The 18,234-nt window shown below is 46.7% G+C and overlaps 1 protein-coding gene across 1 annotated transcript in view; it reads left to right on the top strand.

Moving 5' to 3' along the window:
• prex1 (phosphatidylinositol-3,4,5-trisphosphate-dependent Rac exchange factor 1) overlaps positions 1–18,234 on the top strand; it is a 178,436-nt gene that overhangs the window by 125,575 nt on the left and 34,627 nt on the right. The window contains exons 20-26 of the mRNA XM_055652550.1: positions 873–1,009; positions 2,648–2,834; positions 9,835–10,001; positions 11,769–11,930; positions 13,292–13,502; positions 15,512–15,788; positions 16,757–16,957. Coding sequence (XP_055508525.1) covers positions 873–1,009; positions 2,648–2,834; positions 9,835–10,001; positions 11,769–11,930; positions 13,292–13,502; positions 15,512–15,788; positions 16,757–16,957 — 1,342 coding nt within the window. The remainder of the gene's footprint in view (positions 1–872; positions 1,010–2,647; positions 2,835–9,834; positions 10,002–11,768; positions 11,931–13,291; positions 13,503–15,511; positions 15,789–16,756; positions 16,958–18,234) is intronic.

Here is an 18,234-nt window from a genome sequence, read left to right as displayed (position 1 = left end):
GATGCTGCTGCACCTGCTGAGTTTCTCCAGCTTTTTTGTGTATCTCCAGAGATGTTGCCTGACCCACTGAGTTACTCCAGCACTTTGTGTTTAAGAAAGAAATGCAGATGCTGGAGAAATCGAAGGTAGACAAAAATGCTGGAGAAACTTTGCGGGTGAGGCAGCATCTATGGAGCGAAGGAATGGGCGACATTTCGGGTCGAGACCCTTCGTCAGAAAAAGGCATCTGATTCATTAGATAAAGCAAATATCTTAGCAAACGCCCAGGTTATAGATACAAGGAATGGCAGCTGCTGATTTACAAAAAAAACACACAAAGTGCTGGTAGACAAAAATGTTGGAGAAACTCAGAGGGTGAGGCAGCATCTATGGAGCGAAGGAATAGATGATGTTTCGGGTCGAGACCCTTCTTCAGAACTCTTCTACCAGCACTTTGGGTTTTTTTTGTCAATCCACAGTTGCTGTTACTTAATAATAATAATAATAATATATTTTATTGTCATTGCCCATAAGCGCAACGAGATTTGGTATGCAGCTTCCATCCGATGTCATAACTTAAATAACTAATACAATTTAGATTTAGATACCCCGAGAACATGGTTTGTAAAAAGAACATTACAACAGTAAAACAGACTAAAGTGCAGATGTGACTATGTGATGTGCCCATCCGGGGGAGACAGTCCATGGGGGTGGGGGGCACTCAGCAGGGCCGGTTCAGAGCCGCTATACTTGCATCTACAACCTGGGCACTTGCTAAGATATTTGCGTTATCTAATGAATCAGATGCTTTCAATGTTCAGGCGGAGCTGTGTTGATTGGAAGCTTTCTAACTGCAAGTGGTTCACCACGGTGTGATTCTGATTATCTTTCAGGATCTGGGGCAGCCGCGGGCGGCCTGCTCCCTGGGCAGTGTATCTTGAAAGTAAACGGTGGTAATGTCAGTAAAGACAGCTACACTGCAGTGCTGGAACACTTTACAAGTTGCAAAAGAAATCCACACCATTTGCAGGTAAGTACGTAAGTTTATTGGCCAAGTATTCACATACAAGGAATTTGCCTTGGTGCTCCGCCCACAAGTAACAACATGACATACAGTGACAGGTACGAATGACTCAGAAAACACTAAACATTAATAGTAATAAAACATTCATGATAAAACACCTTTGATCAAGCATGTGAACACAAGGCGACACTGCCAACGTGGGTAAAGAATTTGTCTTGTTATTGCGTACCATCTTTCCTAAATTAAAACATTATTCACATTCTAACGTTGTCTATGATTGCAACAGGATCTGTTTGGTTTAAAGATGCAGCATAGAAACAGGCCCTTCAGCCCATCGAGTCCGTGCCGACCAGCAATCCTACACACACCAGGGACAATTTCAATTTTACCAAAGCCAATTAACCTGCAAACCTGTACGTGTTTGGAGTTGGTTTGTAAACCGGAGCACCCGTAGAAAACCAGATGCAGGCTCTGTTTTGTTCTGCACCTTCCCAACCCTCTCCGACTCTCAGTCTGATGAAAAGTTTTGTCCCGAACCGTCACCCATTCCTTCTCTCCAGAGATGCTGCCTGACCCGCTGAGTTACTCCAACATTTTGTGTCTATTTTAGGTTTGTAGGTTAATTGGCTTTGGTAAAATTGTGAATTGTTCCTGGTATATAGCGTGGTGCTAGTGTATGGGGTGATCGCTGGTCAACATGGGCCAAAGGATCTGTATCCATGCTGTATCTCTGAAGTCTAAAGTGAAGTGCTTTAGTATTGCTTCTGGTAAGGGATTGCCCTGAGCAGACATTTATATCCCGTTACAAGGAACTGCAGATGCTGACTTGAGGGGAAAAAAGTCACAAAGTGCTGGAGTAACTCAGCAGGTCCGGCAGCATCTCTGCTGAACACGAATAAGTAACCGCCATTCTGAAGATCTTGACCTAAAACGTTACCTGTCTGTCCATGCTCTCCAGAGATGCTGCCTGACCCACTGAGTTACTCCAGCACTCTGTGAAACGTCACCTATCCATGCTCTCCAGAAATGCTGCCTGACCCACTGAGTTACTCCAGCACTCTGTGAAACGTCACCTATCCATGTTCTCCACAGATGCTGCCTGACCCGCTGAGTTACTCCAGCACTCTGTGAAACGTCACCTATCCATGCTCTCCACAGATGCTGCCTGACCCGCTGAGTTACTCCAGCACTCTGTGAAACGTCACCTATCCATGCTCTCCAGAGATGCTGCCTGACCCGCTGAGTTACTCCAGCACTTCATGGCTATTTTCACATTCATATCAATTCCCCCCCCACTTTTTGAACATTATTATTGTCACTGTTGTTGTGTTTTTTTTTGCACGAATCTGGAGTAAATATTTAATTATTTTTTGAATATTTCCATTCCACCACCTTCTCCTGTAACTCTAGTTCAATGGGAAAGAAACTATTAACCAATCCAATAACATTCGATAGTTTGAGAAGTTGAAATGCAGTAAACACCTGTTTCATCAACTGATGAAAAAAGCAAGATAAAATGCAACTGTTTTTGTATTAAATTTACTTTTGTTGGCTCAGTATTAAACAAAAATAGCTCGGATGATAGTGGTGACGAATCCTAATGAATTCTCACTCTCTCTCTCTCTTTCTCTTCCATTTTTCCAGAGAAAAGGAGCTGGACTGTGGGTGTACAGGACGGTGGATGATGTCGATGAAGGGACGGCAGAGACAGAGGCCGAAACTAATTGCCTTGACAGTATTTCCGATTTATCACTGCACGATAACTTGCGAGATGCCTCAACTAATCCAACTAAAATACTCGATCACGTTTGTGAGATCAGGCAGGAAGCGGGTATGCTGTGGTTAATTTACAAATATCTGACTGAAAATGATGTTGAAATGCCAATTTATGTTTTAAAGCCACTCAGTTGGGTTTGAAGGGGGATAAAAATGCTGGAGATACTCAGCGGGTGAGGCAGCAATCTATGGAGCGAAGGAATAGGTGACGTTTCGGGTCGAGACCCTTCTTCAGACTGATGTGGAGGTTGGGGGGGGGAAGGGGGGAAATAAAGAAAGAGGCGGAGACAGTGGGCTGTGGGAGAGCTGGGAAAGAGGGAGAAAGCAGGGACTACCTGAAATTGGAGGTCAATGTTCATACCGCTGGGATGTAAACTGCCCAAGCAAAATATGAGATGCTGCTCCTCCAATTTGCGGTGGGACTCACTGACCATGGAGGAGGCCCGGGACAGAAAGGTCGGATTCGGAATGAGAGGGGAGTTGAAGTGCTGGGCCACCGGGAGATCAGTTGGGTTTGAAGTTTGCCGGCTTATCACATACTAAATAAGTTATGACCAAATTCCTTTAATTCCAAGTGCCATTGTTAGAGCGAAGATAGACACAAAATGCTGGAGTAACTCAGTGGGACAGGCAGGTCGAGAGAGCAGGTGGAATCACAGAGGGAGGAGCAACGAGAGAGGGTGTTGTTGAATTCTCTACACTGTCCGAGCTACTGAAAGTAGATACTAGCTAACGTGGTATTTTTATTTTGCCCCCTTTGCACAAAGCAAACTCTCAGAAGTTTGAGTGCTACCTGCAAGTCATGTCATATAGAGTGAGGTACATGGATCAAACCTTAGTTTGGTTTAGAGGTGCCTTTCTCACCAGGGACTAACTGTACAGAACGTTTTTCCTTCTATTATTTATTATGTAAAATAATATGTGTGTTATGATTGTGTTTATAATTTGTTTGGTTGTTTTGTTGTTCCGCGAGCATTGCCACTTTCATTTCACTGCACATCTCGTATGTGTATGTGACAAATAAACTTGACTTGCTTGAGATACAGCGTGGGCCACGGAGTCCATGCTGACCAACAATCACCCTGTACGCAAGTCACATCCTACACACACTGGGGACAATCTACAGAAGCCAATTAACCAACAAACCTGTGTGTGTGTTTGGGGTTTGGGAGGAAACTGGAGGAAACCCACGTGGCCACAGGGAGAACATGCAAACTCTGCACAGGGGGCAGCACCCCAGCTCATGATCGGCCGGGGTTTGTAGTGTGTGTGGCAGCAGCTCTCCCAGCCGTGCCACTCAGCCACCCTCAGTTGGCCATTACATCCGATTACAAGCATTACTGGCAAACTGCACAACAAGACGTGGACCTATTTTCATGTTTCATTCACACCAGTGCAAGGATTGTTGCATTGTAGTTACATGTTTCGTGTGGTTCTTGCCTTGGCTGGAAATGTCCACAACGTGGTCAAACGGAGCACATGTTGGCCATGTGACATTGGGTCAGAGGGGGGTTGTGTTCACTGCAGTGAATAAGAAAATATGCTTGTAAATTTCTAGGTGTTTTATCCACTTGGGGTGAAGCCGATTTGATTTCTTTGAACGTTTGCTCTCGGGAGATCCATGGCTTTTCCAGATTGACAGATATTATTGTAACTTTCATAACGTTATACGCTCAAATGCAAGCGGCTTTCATTTTCTAGTGGTCCTGCTTTTCATCAGAATCTACTTTTCCCAACTAGCATTGCTTCCAAATCACTTCATGCCACGCAGGGTCGAGTGGGGGAGGGCGAGTGTGAGCTCTGGGCCGCACAGTGGCAGAGCTGCTGCCGCACAGCACCAGAGGCCCGGCTTTAATCCTGGCCTTGGGTGCTGACTGTGTGGAGTTTGCACGTTCTCCCCGTGACCACTTGGATTTCCTCAGGGTGTTCCCGTTTCCTCCCACATCCCAAGGACGTTCCGGCTAATTGTCCTCCGTAAATTTCCTCGAATGTGCAGGGAATGGGCGGGAAAAGTGGGAAATCATGGAACTAGTGTGAAGATAGACACACAACAATTGCTGGAGTTACTCAGTGAGACAGGCAGCATCTATGGAGAGAAGGAACGGGTGACGCTTCGGGTCGAGACCCTTCTTCAGTCTGAAGAAGGGTCTCGACCCGAAATGTCACCCATTCCTTCTCTCCAGAGATGCTGCCTGTCCCGCTGAGTTACTCCAGAATATTTTGTCTATCTTTGGTTTAAACCAGCATTTGCAGTTCCTTCCTACACACAGAACAAGTGTGAATGGATGGGCAGGTTTGGAGGGATATGGACTAGTGTAGCTGGAACATGTTGGCCGATGTGGGCAACTTGGGCCGAAGGGCCTGTTTCCACACTGTATCGCTCTATAACTCTATGAATGGGTGATCGATGGTTGACGTGGACTCGATGGGCCAAATGTATGTATCAATCAATCAATCAATAAATCAATGCCTCTGGTAGCCGTTCTCTGAACTGAATGGCAGAGTACTTGCTCAACCAAACCCAAGCTGACGCTGGATGTATAGTGCAGAGCACAGTCTGGTCACACAAACAGCAGCAAACTGTTGGCTCAGACGAAGGGAATTTATACACGTGTATGAGCAAAAATATTAAGTTGTTCAGTCCTGCATGGGAAATGTTAACGTATGGGCCAATATTTCTGAGCAAAACCAGGCCAGTGGCTTGCTATAGAATTCGTCGTCTTGGCCCCCTTGATATCTGTACCTGGCAACAAACCGAACAGCCTATCTTTTAAATTGGCCCTGAACCCAAAGCCTGTTGCACGGGAACTTCCAAGTTTCCCTTCCTTGATAAAAAAATACCTCTTTACCATTCCACTTTTAAATATGTGGTTTCGACTTTGACTGCATATCCTGTTTTAAGATTATGCTTAACCTAGAACCCCCCTTAGTTCCCCCTTCTCTTCCCTTTGTCCCACCTGGATGATCACCCATTTTCTCTCTTTAGAAACATAGAAATTAGGTGCAGGAGTAGGCCATTCGGCCCTTCGAGCCTGCACCGCCATTATGATCATGGCTGATCATCCAACTCAGTATCCCGTACCTGCCTTCTCTCCATACCCCCTGATCCCCTTAGCCCAAGGGCCCATCTACTCCCTCTGTATAGCCCCCTTCTCAACTACCCTCTATGGCAGAGTGTTCCAGAGATTCACCACTCTCTGTGTGAAAAAAGTTCTTCTCATCTCGGTTTTAAAGGATTTCCCCCTTATCCTTAAGCTGTTAATGTAATTTTGGCTCACTACCCTTCCCCCTCCATCTATACTCCTTCCTCTGGCTTCACAATTCCCTCCTCTTCTATCCATAGCTCCAAGATCTAACACGTTTTGTCTTTTCATCCCTGGCCTTTGCCCAATCGTCTGCCAATTTAAAAAAAAACCCTTTCCTGTATCTACCTATCACTTGCCTGACTTTGTGCAGTTGCCCCCTGCTTTCCAACTTCCCAACCCCTGCTACAGTCAGTCTGAAGAAGGGTTCCAGCTTGAAACATTGTCTCTCCATGTTCTCCAGAGATTTTAGTTTCGATTAGCGATAGAGCATGACAACGTGCCCTTCGGCCCATCGAGTCCACACAGACCAACGATCACCTTTACACTAGTTCGACTCTACACACTAGGAACAATTTGCAGAAGCCAATTAACCTGCAAACCTGCACATCTGTGGACTGTGGGAGGAAACTGGAGCACCTGAAAACCCACATGGTCACAGGTAGAACGCATAGACTCCGTACTGACAGCACTCGTAGTCAGGGTCAAACCGACCCATCAAGTCTACTCCACCATTCAATCATGGCTGATCTATCTCTCCCTCTCAACCCCATTCTCCTGCCTTCTGCCCATAACCCTTGACACCCTTGCTAATCAAAAATCTGTCACTCTCCGCTTTAAAAATATCCATTGACTTGGCCTCCACAGCCGTCTGTTGCAATGAATTCCACAGATTCACCACCCTCTGATGAAATAAATTCCCCCTCATCTCTTTTCTAAAGGTACGTCCTTTTATTCTGAGGCTGTGCCCTCTGGTCCTGGACTCTCCAACTAGTGGAAACAATCTCACCACATCTGCTCTATCTAGGCCTTTCACTATTCGGTAAGTTTCAATGAGGTTCCCACCTTCTAAACTCCAGCTACTACAGGCCAGTGTGGCCAAATGCTCGTCATAGGTTAACCCATTCATTCCTGGTATAATTCTTGTAAACCCCCCCCCCCCCCCCCCCCCCCCCCCCCCCCCGAGCTTTCTCCCAAGTATTTTCATACTGAATTTCATTTTCATTTTGAATTTCATTTTCATGTTATTTCCACGACATGATGCCATTCACCTGCTGGCAACAGACGTTGTTGCTACCTTATTCATCGTTCTATTTTCTGTCTCCCACCCTTTCCCCTAACTGATCTCCCCACCCTCAATTCCATGGAGTGAGAAGAGGAAGAACATGGTGAATTATCTTATCACATCATAAGTGTAGCTTCTCTACATCGGCGAGGCCAAGCGCAGGCTCAGCGACCGCTTCGCCCAACACCTCCGCTCAGTTCACGCTAACCAACCTGACCTCCCGGTGGCTCAGCACTTCAACTCCCCCTCCCATTCCCAATCCGACCTTTCTGTCCTGGGCCTCCTCCATGGCCAGAGTGAGGCCCACTGCAAATTGGAGGAGCAGCACCTCATATTTACACCCCAGCGGTATGAACATTGACTTCTCCAATTTCAGGTAGTCCCTGCTTTCTCCCTCCTTCCCCTCCCCTTCCCAGCTCTCCCACAGCCCACTGTCTCCGCCTCTTCCTTTCTTTTCTCCCCCCCCCTCCCCACCCGCCATCAGCCTGAAGAAGGGTCTCGACCTGAAACGTCACCTATTCCTTCGCTCCATAGATGCTGCCTCACCCGCTGAGTTTGCTTGTGAATAAAGTTTTGTGCAAGGTAAAGTCCGATCCAAAATAGTACAGGGGCCTCTAATGAGGTAGATGGTAGGTCAGAACCACTCTCTGGTTGTTGTTAGGATGGTCAGTTGCCCCATAACAGCTGGGAAGAAAGTGTTGATGAATCTGGAGGTGTGAGCTTTCACGCTTGTGTACCTCTCGCCTGATAGGGAGGGGGGGGGGGGGGGGGGGGGGGGGGGGGGGAAAAAGAGAGAGCACGACTCGCCCATGACCTTTTTTTAACACACTCCTGCTTGTTTACATTCATGCTTGAGAAATATTTCAGATAAAAATCCTTGGCTTGGTTGTCTCCAGGCTGGCTGGCTTGCTTTCAAACCCTTTTAACTCCATCACAATATGATGTCTTGAGGAACCTCAACAAACCATACACAGAACATAAGTTGGCTTGACTAATTCTGCATTTATCTGCCCATCTGCTGACACGGGATCTGCTGACCTTTGTCAGGGAAGTGAGAGGGTCGACTTCAAAAATAATAAAAGCCTGTTTATTAAGCATAATTAGATCTGACAAGTGGAATTGAGCACGGTGGCGCAGCGGTAGAATTGTTGCCTTACAGCACCTGAGACCCGGGTTTGAACCTGACTACGGGTGCTGTCGGTACGGAGTTTGTATGGTCTCCAGATCACCCTTTGGGTTTTCTTCGGGTGCTCGGGTTTCCTCCCACACGACAAAGATGTGCACGTTTGTAGGCTAAATGACGTCTGTAAATTGCCCCGAGTGTGTAGGATAGAACTAATGTAAAGGTGATCGCTGGGCGGCACGGTCCAAGTGGGCCGAAGGGCCTGTTTCCATAGTGTATCTGTAAAATTGAAATAACAAAAATCTACAAAAACAAGGTGCACTGAAGATTTGATAGGTGCTCAAGAAGGACTAATTGTATTAAGTACATAAAAAACACTTTTCCTATCAATAAAAGTTGATAAAACATCGGGCCTCCGTAAAGGCGACTGCGGAGGCCATAATGGGCCCAACAATGGGTGGACATGGGATGGGGACTGGACACTGTGCCTTCCCTCATAATGGGAACCATTGCGGGGGGATGTCTTTTTATGTTTAAATCTCTTTATTATAGTTATGTCTGTATTTATTTTTTAATGTGCTGCATTGGCAATAAGCATTTCACTACACCTATGGTGTATGTGACTAATAAATAACCTTTGAAAAGGTCCATAACCGGATATAACAGATTCATCAGGGTAGACAAAGTGTACGGGGTGATGGCTGGTCGGTGCGGATTGGTGGACCGAAGGGCCTGTTTCCATGCTGTATCACTCAACCAAACTAAACGAGTGATTGGGGCTAATTTTTGTTCCATCTCGGAGGAGTAATCACTTTTCCTGGTTTGAGTGGATGTGGGGAGGATGTTTCCTCTCGTGGGAGAGTCTAGGACCAGAGGTCACAGCCTCAGAATTAAAGGATCTTCCCTCGGGAAGGAGATGAGGAGGAATTTCTTTCATCAAGAATTTTCAAGAGAGAGTCAGATTTAGTTCTTCAGGCCAAGGGAATCAAGGGATATGGGGGGAAAAGCCGGAACGGGGTACTGATTTTGTATGATCAGCCATGATCGTATTGAATGGCGGTGCTGGCTCGAAGGGCCGAATGGCTTACTCCTGCACCTATTTTCCATGTCTCTATGTCAGAGGGTGGTGAATCTGTGGAATTCTTTGCCACCGAAGGCTGTGGAGGCCAAGTCATTGATATTTTGAAGGTGGAGATAGATAGATTCTTGATTAGGTAGACAAAAAGTGCTGGAGAAACTCAGCGGGTGCGGCAGCATCTATGGAGCGAAGGAAATAGGCAACGTTTCGGACCGAAACGTTGCCTATTTCCTTCGCTCCATAGATGCTGCTGCACCCGCTGAGTTTCTCCAACATTTTTTGTCTACCTTCGATTTTCCAGCAGCTGCGGTTCCTTCTTGAACATAGATCCTTGATTGGTACAGATGTCGGAGGTTCTGGGGAGAAGGCAGGAGAATGGGGTTAGGAGGGAGAGATCGATCAGCCATGATTGAATGGCGGAGTAGACCTGATGGGCGGAAAGGCCTAATTCTGCTTGCTACTCACTGAACTTTCCCAACCTTGCAGACCAGCGTTTGAGTACAGATGGGACTGCACCTCACATCAGTATGACTGTGGATAATGTGCATCTGGAGCACGGTGTTATCTATGAGTACATCAGCACTGCAGGAATCAAATGTCACGTCAAGGAAAAAATGCTGGCACCCAGAGGATGCTTCAATTTAACGGCAAAGGTACACATTCTTCAATTACCTCCTCAAGACCCGATTTCTTATGTACATTATAAAATACTGATCCAATTCTTAGCCAAGATCGTCTGTAGATTGAATATGGTGCTGGACATAATGGCCCTGTCCCACTGTATGAGCTGATTCAAGAGCTCTCCCGTGTTTAAAAAAAATCAAACTCGTGTTAAGCACGTAGAATGTACGTCGGAGCGCGTGACGTCTCTTAGCGGCTCGTAACGCTAAGAGACGTCACGGGGAAACGCGGTAAGCTGGTGAAGACTTGTGAAGATTTTTCAACATGTTGAAAAATGGCCACGAGAGCCCCGAGTACCTACGAGCGGCTATTACCATAATTCTCCGAGTTCAAATCAGGGGAGACTCGGGAGAACTCTTGAATTAGCTCATACAGTGGGACAGCCCCTTAATGCTGGTTTCACCTAGCCCGCAACTGGCCTATCGGGGAACCTCCCTTCCTGAAGTCATCTGTTGCCGCCCCTGAGTTGTCCTGTTTTTCACGCTTCCAGTTTTTAGCCCTCCCACCACCACCGGCTCGCCTCCCCTTCCCACACTCCAATCAGGGTCTTGACCCAGAAATGTGACCTATACATCTTCTCCACAGATGCTGCCTGACCCGCTGAGTTCCTCCAGCATTTTGTGTCTCTTTGGTGTAAACCAGCATCTGCAGTTCCTTTTTATTACATAATATCTGCAGATGACATCAGATGGTTTCATCTAGAGATATTCTGGGGAAAACTCTTTCGCGACAGGTAGCGAAACGTGAAGTGCTGGAGAAACGCAAAGGGTCGGGCAGCATCTGTGGAGGAAATGATCGACAATATTTTGGGTCGGGACCCTTCTTCAGAAATGAATGGATGAGATTGGGTTGAGACCTTTCTTCAGAAACGGACAGATGATGTTTCAGGTCGGGAGGGGTCCCAAGGATGGATGTCCCACGGATGGTCCCAAGGGGTCCCAAGGAGAGGATGTAACTAGTAGCGTGGATAGGGGAGAACCAGTGGGTGAGAAGAACTTTTTTCACACAGAGTGGTGAATCTCTGGAACTCTCTGCCACAGAGGGTAGTTGAGGCCAGTTCATTGGCTATATTTAAGAGAAGGCAGGTACGGGATAGTGAGTTGGATGATTAGCCATGTTCATATTGAATGTAGATGCAGGCTCGAAGGGCCGAATGGCCTGCTCCTGCACCTAATTTCTATGTTTCTAACCCGAAACATCCCCTGCCCATTCTCTTCAAAGATGTTGTGATCCAAGTCAAAGTGGTTCGGAAATGTTGGTGTCAACTGAACTTAGCCTGACTAGCACTCGGGCTAAAGAATGGATGAAATGCTATACTCTGAAATGTACGAACATATCTCGAACAAAGTTTTTTATTTTAATAAAGTTTTCCATTCTTCTTTAACTATCTTTTTCCTTTTTTTTGTTTTTTTGTTTTTTTGTTTTTGTTTTTCTTCTCTTTCTTTTCTTTCTTTACTTCATCGAACGGAGAATCAGTTCTATCTAGTTACGAACATAAAAAAAAACCAGTCAAAAAAAAAAAAAAACTTTAGAAAGGAAAAATAAAGTAGGCTTGCAAATGAACATTGTTCCTCCAGCAGTCCCACTAGTCATCTTTGTCACCGACATGAACAGACTGTCTGTAAATAAAACAATATGGCCCTTGAACCTTCAGTGGATATTGTATCAGATCTTTTGGTATCATTGATTAATTTTCTGACTCGGTAGTCCTCATGAATTAACACTGCCTCTTTTGTCAGATTCTGGAAGCTTTTGTGGCTGATGATCGTCAGTTTATAACAAATTACAGAGGATTGATAACCTCCAGAAATTCCATGATCTTTAAGCCCCAGTTTGAGTTCCGACATCTGTGTGAAGGCAAGCTGGACACCATCGAACGGAGAATCACCAAATACTCTCAGGTACGAACATATCTTGTCGTTGCTAAGCCAAACCAGTCAAATACAACTCCTGAGAAAATATGTCTCATGACTCCTTAGATTAGTGACAGCGCGGAACCAAGCTCTTCAGCCCGCACTGAACAGCGATCTCCGCACACTATAGGGCCTGTCCCACTTACGCGACCTTTACAGGCTGCTGCCGGTACTCATCATAGGTTGCCGAAATTTTCAACATGTTGAAAATTCAGCGGCGACCAGAAAATGCTACGACTCTTTGGACCTCTCACGACCGTACAGGCGACCCCTGGCAACATGTCGCGGGTGACCTCTCACGACCACAGGGGACCTCTCACAACCGTGATCGTGTGATTTAGTTACATATTGATTTCCAGATCTCCCTAGTAGAGCATACTCAAACCTTCCGCAATAGTGCTCCATACGGCATGGTCGCTGTCGTTCATTTCTAACTCTTAGTTGAGCTTAACGATACAGCGTGGAAACGGGCCCTTCGGCCCATGGAGTTCGCACCAACCAGCGATCCCCGTACACCAGTTCTAACCTACACACGCTCTGAACAATTTCCAGCAGCCGATTGACCGACAAACCTGCACGTCTTTGGAGTGTGTGGGGGCCGAGTGTGTGCTGTCGGAGAAAACCCACGCAGGTCACGGGGAGAACGTCCAAGCTCCGTACAGACAGCACCCACAGTCAGGATGGAACGCGGGTCTCTGGCGCTGTGAGGCAGCAACTCTACCCCTTGCTCCCACTGAGAAACACAGTCAGGAGTTCCATCGAGAGTTTTCCAATCTTCCATTTTTTTTCCTTGTAAACAATGAGATACTGGGAGCATCAGCGCACAGTGACGGGGGGGGGGGGGGGGGGGGGGGGGGGTGGGGGGGGGGGGGGGGGGGTGGGGGGGGGGGGGGGGGTGGGGGGGGGGGGGGGGGGGGGGGGGTACATTGCTGATAGATCCTTGTCCTTAATTGAAGCAAGGATTCTCAGCTGAATGTTAAACGAGGGAGAGCCATCAGTTGCCTCCAAGAGGTCAAGAAACAAAAAATGGATTTTAGTCATTTGGTTGAAGTGAGAGAACGTGCTTGTAAACACCGTGAGCTGCAGTGATCTTTGGGCACATCTGCATTGTATTTTAGTAAGGCAGCAACTCTACCGCTGTGCCACAGTGCTGGGTCATTTCCTACATGGCTGCTGACAGCATCATTCATTCGCATAGTTCCACCAGCTTAAAGTTTCGTGGGTAGGCACGTGAAGTTCTCAAAATGGAAGCTTCTGCCACGGTGTAACTTGGCACTTCTGTCTGAATTTTGCAAACAGTTGAAATGGCGAGAGTTGATTGAAATGCGTTTTGTTGTGGCCATCCGCAGTTTGCCCAGGAATTGAAAAGCAAAGCTTGGCCGTCCTTCAAGCAAGCATCCACCAAGTTACACCTGTTGACTGGCACTGATTTCTGTCCGGCAAACTGCCACGTTAATGTCATGGAAGTCTCCTGCCCGAAAAGTACAACCTCTCTTGGAAGATCTTTCAGCATACGGTTTGGCCGAAAAAATTCTTTCCTTGGCTTGGAGCAAGATCAAGGTACGTGAATAGCATCTGACCAAAGTTTACTCAAATTTACTCAAAAGTTTACACTCAATTCTTGCTTAATTTAAAACATTATTGGTAAATTCCACTCTGCTGGTTGAAAGAGGTTTATATGTCTGGAATGGGGAGCATCAAGGGCCTGTCCTTTTTTTCAGCGACTGCCGGCATCATTAATAATAATAATAATAATAATAATAAATTGTATTTATGGGCGCCTTTCAAGAGTCTCAAGGACACCGTACAAAAATTTAGCAGGTAGAGGAAAAACATGTAAGGGGAATGAAATAAATAGTAGAGACATGACTAGTACACAAAGTAAAGACAGAATTCAATTCAAAACACAATATGAGGCAATTAATGCACAGATGAAAAGGGAGGGGGACGTGGGGCTAAGGATAGGCAGAGGTGAAGAGATGGGTCTTGAGGCGGGACTGGAAGATGGTGAGGGACACGGAATTGCGGATCAGTTGGGGGAGGGAGTTCATTGACTGACGTATCTGGACACCGAAAGATTTGCTACGTGGCGTGACACGGCTTGATGACGTATGACGTGCGGTGTTTTTTCAAGTGTCGCAACATTTTGTTTTGTCGCCACTGGATTTTGAAATGTTCAAAATCTTCTGGCGACACTGATATGACGCCGGCAGTCGCCAAAAAAATCGCTCAGTGGGACAGGCCCTTTACTGACTGGAAGAGGTTGGACAGACTTTGATTGTTTTCTCCGGAATATAGGAGGTTGAGGGTTAAGGCTGTATAAAATTGAGAGGCACAGATGGGGTAGACGGTCAAAACCAGTTACCCAGGGATAAAAATATCAAATACTGGAGGGGATGGTTTTAAAGTTCAAAGGAGATGTGCGGACCAAGTTCTTCTACACAGAGGGAGGTGAATGCCTCGCACATGCTGCTGAGGTTAGTGGTGGAGGCAGACACGATAGTGGCATGTAAGAGATTTTCGGAGAGGTTGTGGACATGTGGGGAATGGAGGCATGTGGATCATGGGCCATCATGGACATTATCTGTACTTGGTATGTGGATGCACCCCGTGTTAATAACGGGAAACCGTCATCATGTTTGTTGGACATATATCTGTACGTTTTTATTCCATTGTTTATCTTCCGCAAGGTGTGAGGCCAGAGGCTGTATCTGCTCCTTCCACCGCACAAGCCGACCGGCCCCGTGTTTCTAATAGCAAATGGACGTTCAGTCAGAGGAGCAGGAAACCTGCCCATCCTTCATGTTGCATCATGTTTGTTGGTCATTTTTACGTCCGTTTTGAGAATATTCCATTCAAACCATTGACGTGTTTAACTTCCGATATATATATATGCACACATAAATAAACAGATAAAGTGTAATGGGTTATTAATGATCAGAACTGATCAGTGTGATCATATACCAATGAATATATATATGCACACTTAAATAAGCAGATAAATGGGCTATTAATGATCAGAGTTTAATAGCCTGATGGCTGTGGGGAAGAGCTATTCCCGAACCTGGTTGTTGCAGATTTCAGGCTCCTGTACCATCTACCTGAAGGCAGCGGGGAGATGAGTGAGTGGCCAGGATGGTGTGGGTCCTTGATGATGTTGGCAGCCTTTTTGAGGCAGCGACTGTGATAGATCCCCTCGATGGTAGGGAGGTCAGAGCCGATGATGGACTGGGCAGTGTTGACAACTTTTTGAAGTCTTTTCCGCTCCTGGGCGCTCAAGTTGCCGAACCAAGCCACGATGCAACCGGTCAGCATGCTCTTTACTGTGCACCTGTAGAAGTTCGAGAGAGTCCTCCATGACATACCGACTCACCGTATGTGAGGGGGCGAAGGGGATGGGGGAAGGGGGTGGTGTCACATTTTTGGGGGGGCTTCTGGGGGAGGTGGGATTTTTTTGTGGGGGGGGGGGGGGTGCAAATCGCCGGAAAATCGGTGGTGGATCTGTACCTTTAGATGTTGACCAAGTAATAATTTGGTGTACATGGCTGAAGTGTTGGATCTGTTTACAGGGATTCTAAACCCCATGAGCTACACACGGCACGTGACCACCACCATGGCAGCTCCCCAGTGGAATTGTTTCATTGGGGAAGATGGAGAAGGTCATCGGGCACTGGACGTAGATGAACCACCGAAGGCACAAAATGGAGTGCCGATTCAAAAAAGTGCAGGCCTGTGCAACCTATTGAAGCCTGAAGACATGGAGATTCAGGACTCCTTCTTCCAGCTTTTTAATAAGTTGGAGATCTCTCTCAAAGAAATGAAGCAATACGTGATGCAGATAAATGAGTAAGTGTTTCATGGCTTGGAACTGTGGGCAGAGCGGTGGATTACCGCCTAACAGTGTCAGAGACCCGGGTTTGACTTTGGAGATACATTGTGGAAACAGGCCCTTCGGACAACCGAGTCCGTGCCGACCAGCGATCCCCACACACTAGCACTATCCTACACGCTAGGGAAATTTTATAATTTTTACTCCAGAATTTTGTTGTCTATCTGCTTTTTAAAAAAAAAAAAATTTTTAATTTAGTTTTGCGATACAGCCCGGAAACAGGCCCTTCGACCCATAGAGTCTGCGCCGACCAGCGATCCCCACACACTGATGCTGTCCTACGCACCAGGGGCAATTTTCAATGATACCAAGCCAATTAACCTACAAACCCCAACGTCTTTGGAGTGCGGAAGGCTTGTGGAGAAAACCCACGCAGGTCGCAGGGAGAACTTACAAACTCCGTACAGACGGCACCCATAGTCAGGATCAAACCCAGGTCTCTGGCACTGTGAGGCAGCAACTCCCTGTACCGTCTCTGGTTGTAAGCTTTGCGGGGAGTTGTGTGCAGTGCACACTTGGTGCAAGCAGTCACACACAAGGTGACTCCAAACTGTGACCCATGTGGAAGCCGGAAGATATGAACCCACTGAGATTCTTAAACTCTCTGCTTTCTCATCTGTTTCGGTTAAGAGGCTGTGAAGTACCGTTTCCATGGCAACCTCCCGTGACCTGGAATTAGTAACCTTTGGGCAGTTTCTGCATTACGGTCTAACAATAAATTGAATCCGTCTGTTAGATTCAATTGGCGTTTTCACCTCTAAATTGAGTTATGTGTTCCACAAATACAAGAAGCAGTACCTACCCCATCTGCAGTGCACGCTGATTACTTCCAGGTGGCTGACTTAAACAAGAAAGAAAATTATTTCCAGGCACAAGATATTTATTGCCGATCAGAGATTAACGTTTGTTTCTATTGGGTCTGCAGCTTGCTGTCCTCGATCACCGGACCTGCCCCGTCCGAGGGGTCCGAGCAGAATGCGTCCGAGCTTTCACTGCCCCCGTCAATGGACGACAATGACATTGACAAAGCCGAGCACTGTGGCACGAAGAGGGTCTGCTTCGTGGTGAAGGAGGAGGAGCAGAATGACTCTGGTCACGACACGACCAGCTTCAGGGATTCCTACAGGTACCGCTTTTCCAACTTGCTCCAATATACTCTCTAGAATTTAGGAGATTGAGAGGGGATCTTATAGAAACTTACAAAATTCTTAAGGGGTTGGACAGGCTAGATGCAGGAAGATTGTTCCCGATGTTGGGGAAGTCCAGGACCAGGGGTCACAGCTTAAGGATAAAGGGGAAATCCTTTAAAACCGAGATGAGAAGAACTTTTTTCACACAGAGAGTGGTGAGTCTCTGGAACTCTCTGCCACAGAGGGTAGTTGAGGCCAGTTCATTGGCTATATTTAAGAGGGAGTTAGATGTGGTCCTTGTGGCTAAGGGGATCAGGGGGTATGGAGAGAAGGCAGGTACGGGATACTGAGTTGGATGATCAGCCATGATCATATTGAATGGCGGTGCAGGCACGAAGGGCCGAATGGCCTACTCCTGCACCTAATTTCTATGTTTCTATGTTTCTAAGTTGTTGTTGTTGTTATTGTTCTTCGTCCTTCGAAGAAGTCGAAGAAGACCATGACTTCAGTGTTTATGTTTGTGGGTCTGGAGGTGACCGGTGAGACCGATCTAGGCCGGGAGGCTCGCCCGCATACGGGACACAGTTGGGTGGGCGCTGCGATAGAAGCTGAAGCCGCTCGAGCCTTGCACGCGGTGTGTTTCCTCTGAGCTTCTTCTTCTCAGCTGCACGCACGCACTCCTGTGGTGATCTTGCTTTGCCCAGTTGGGAGGTCCAGAGTAAAGCGTCTCATGACTTTGTACACCTCTGCACCCTTTTCCAGATTGACAAAATCTTTCCTATACCATGGTGAACAAAACCATGCACTGTGGCGTCCCAGAGAAAATGTCCAATGTCCATGATGAAGTTGATTGGAAAATCCATAAGTATCTAAATCCATTAGATAGGGCTCTAAGGGCTAATGGAGTCAAGGGATATGGGGAGAAGGCAGGCACGAGTTATTGATAGGGGACAATCAACCATGATCACAATGAATGGCGGTGCTGGCTCGAAGGGCCGAATGGCTTCCTCCTGCACCTATTTTCTATGTTTCTATGGTTGTGTAACTATGGTAGGGTGAAGATTATTCCATGCTTTAATTGTGCGGGGGAAGAATGAATTGCTGTACACATCTGTCTTGATAGCTGGTATCTTAAATTGGATCGAAATACATTCAGAGTTATGACTTTTATATAAAGGTTGCCTATGTAGCTTTATGTTACCCTCGCTTATGGAGAGAACGCTCAGAAGAGGGGGAACGAACCTGTGCCTGAGTCTGGTGATGCGCGCTTTCA

The sequence above is a fragment of the Leucoraja erinacea genome, chromosome 21 (assembly GCF_028641065.1).
Source record: "Leucoraja erinacea ecotype New England chromosome 21, Leri_hhj_1, whole genome shotgun sequence".
Lineage (NCBI taxonomy): Eukaryota > Metazoa > Chordata > Chondrichthyes > Rajiformes > Rajidae > Leucoraja > Leucoraja erinaceus.
The sequence above is the reverse complement of the archived record's forward strand: the minus strand, read 5'-3'. Positions and strand labels throughout refer to the sequence as shown.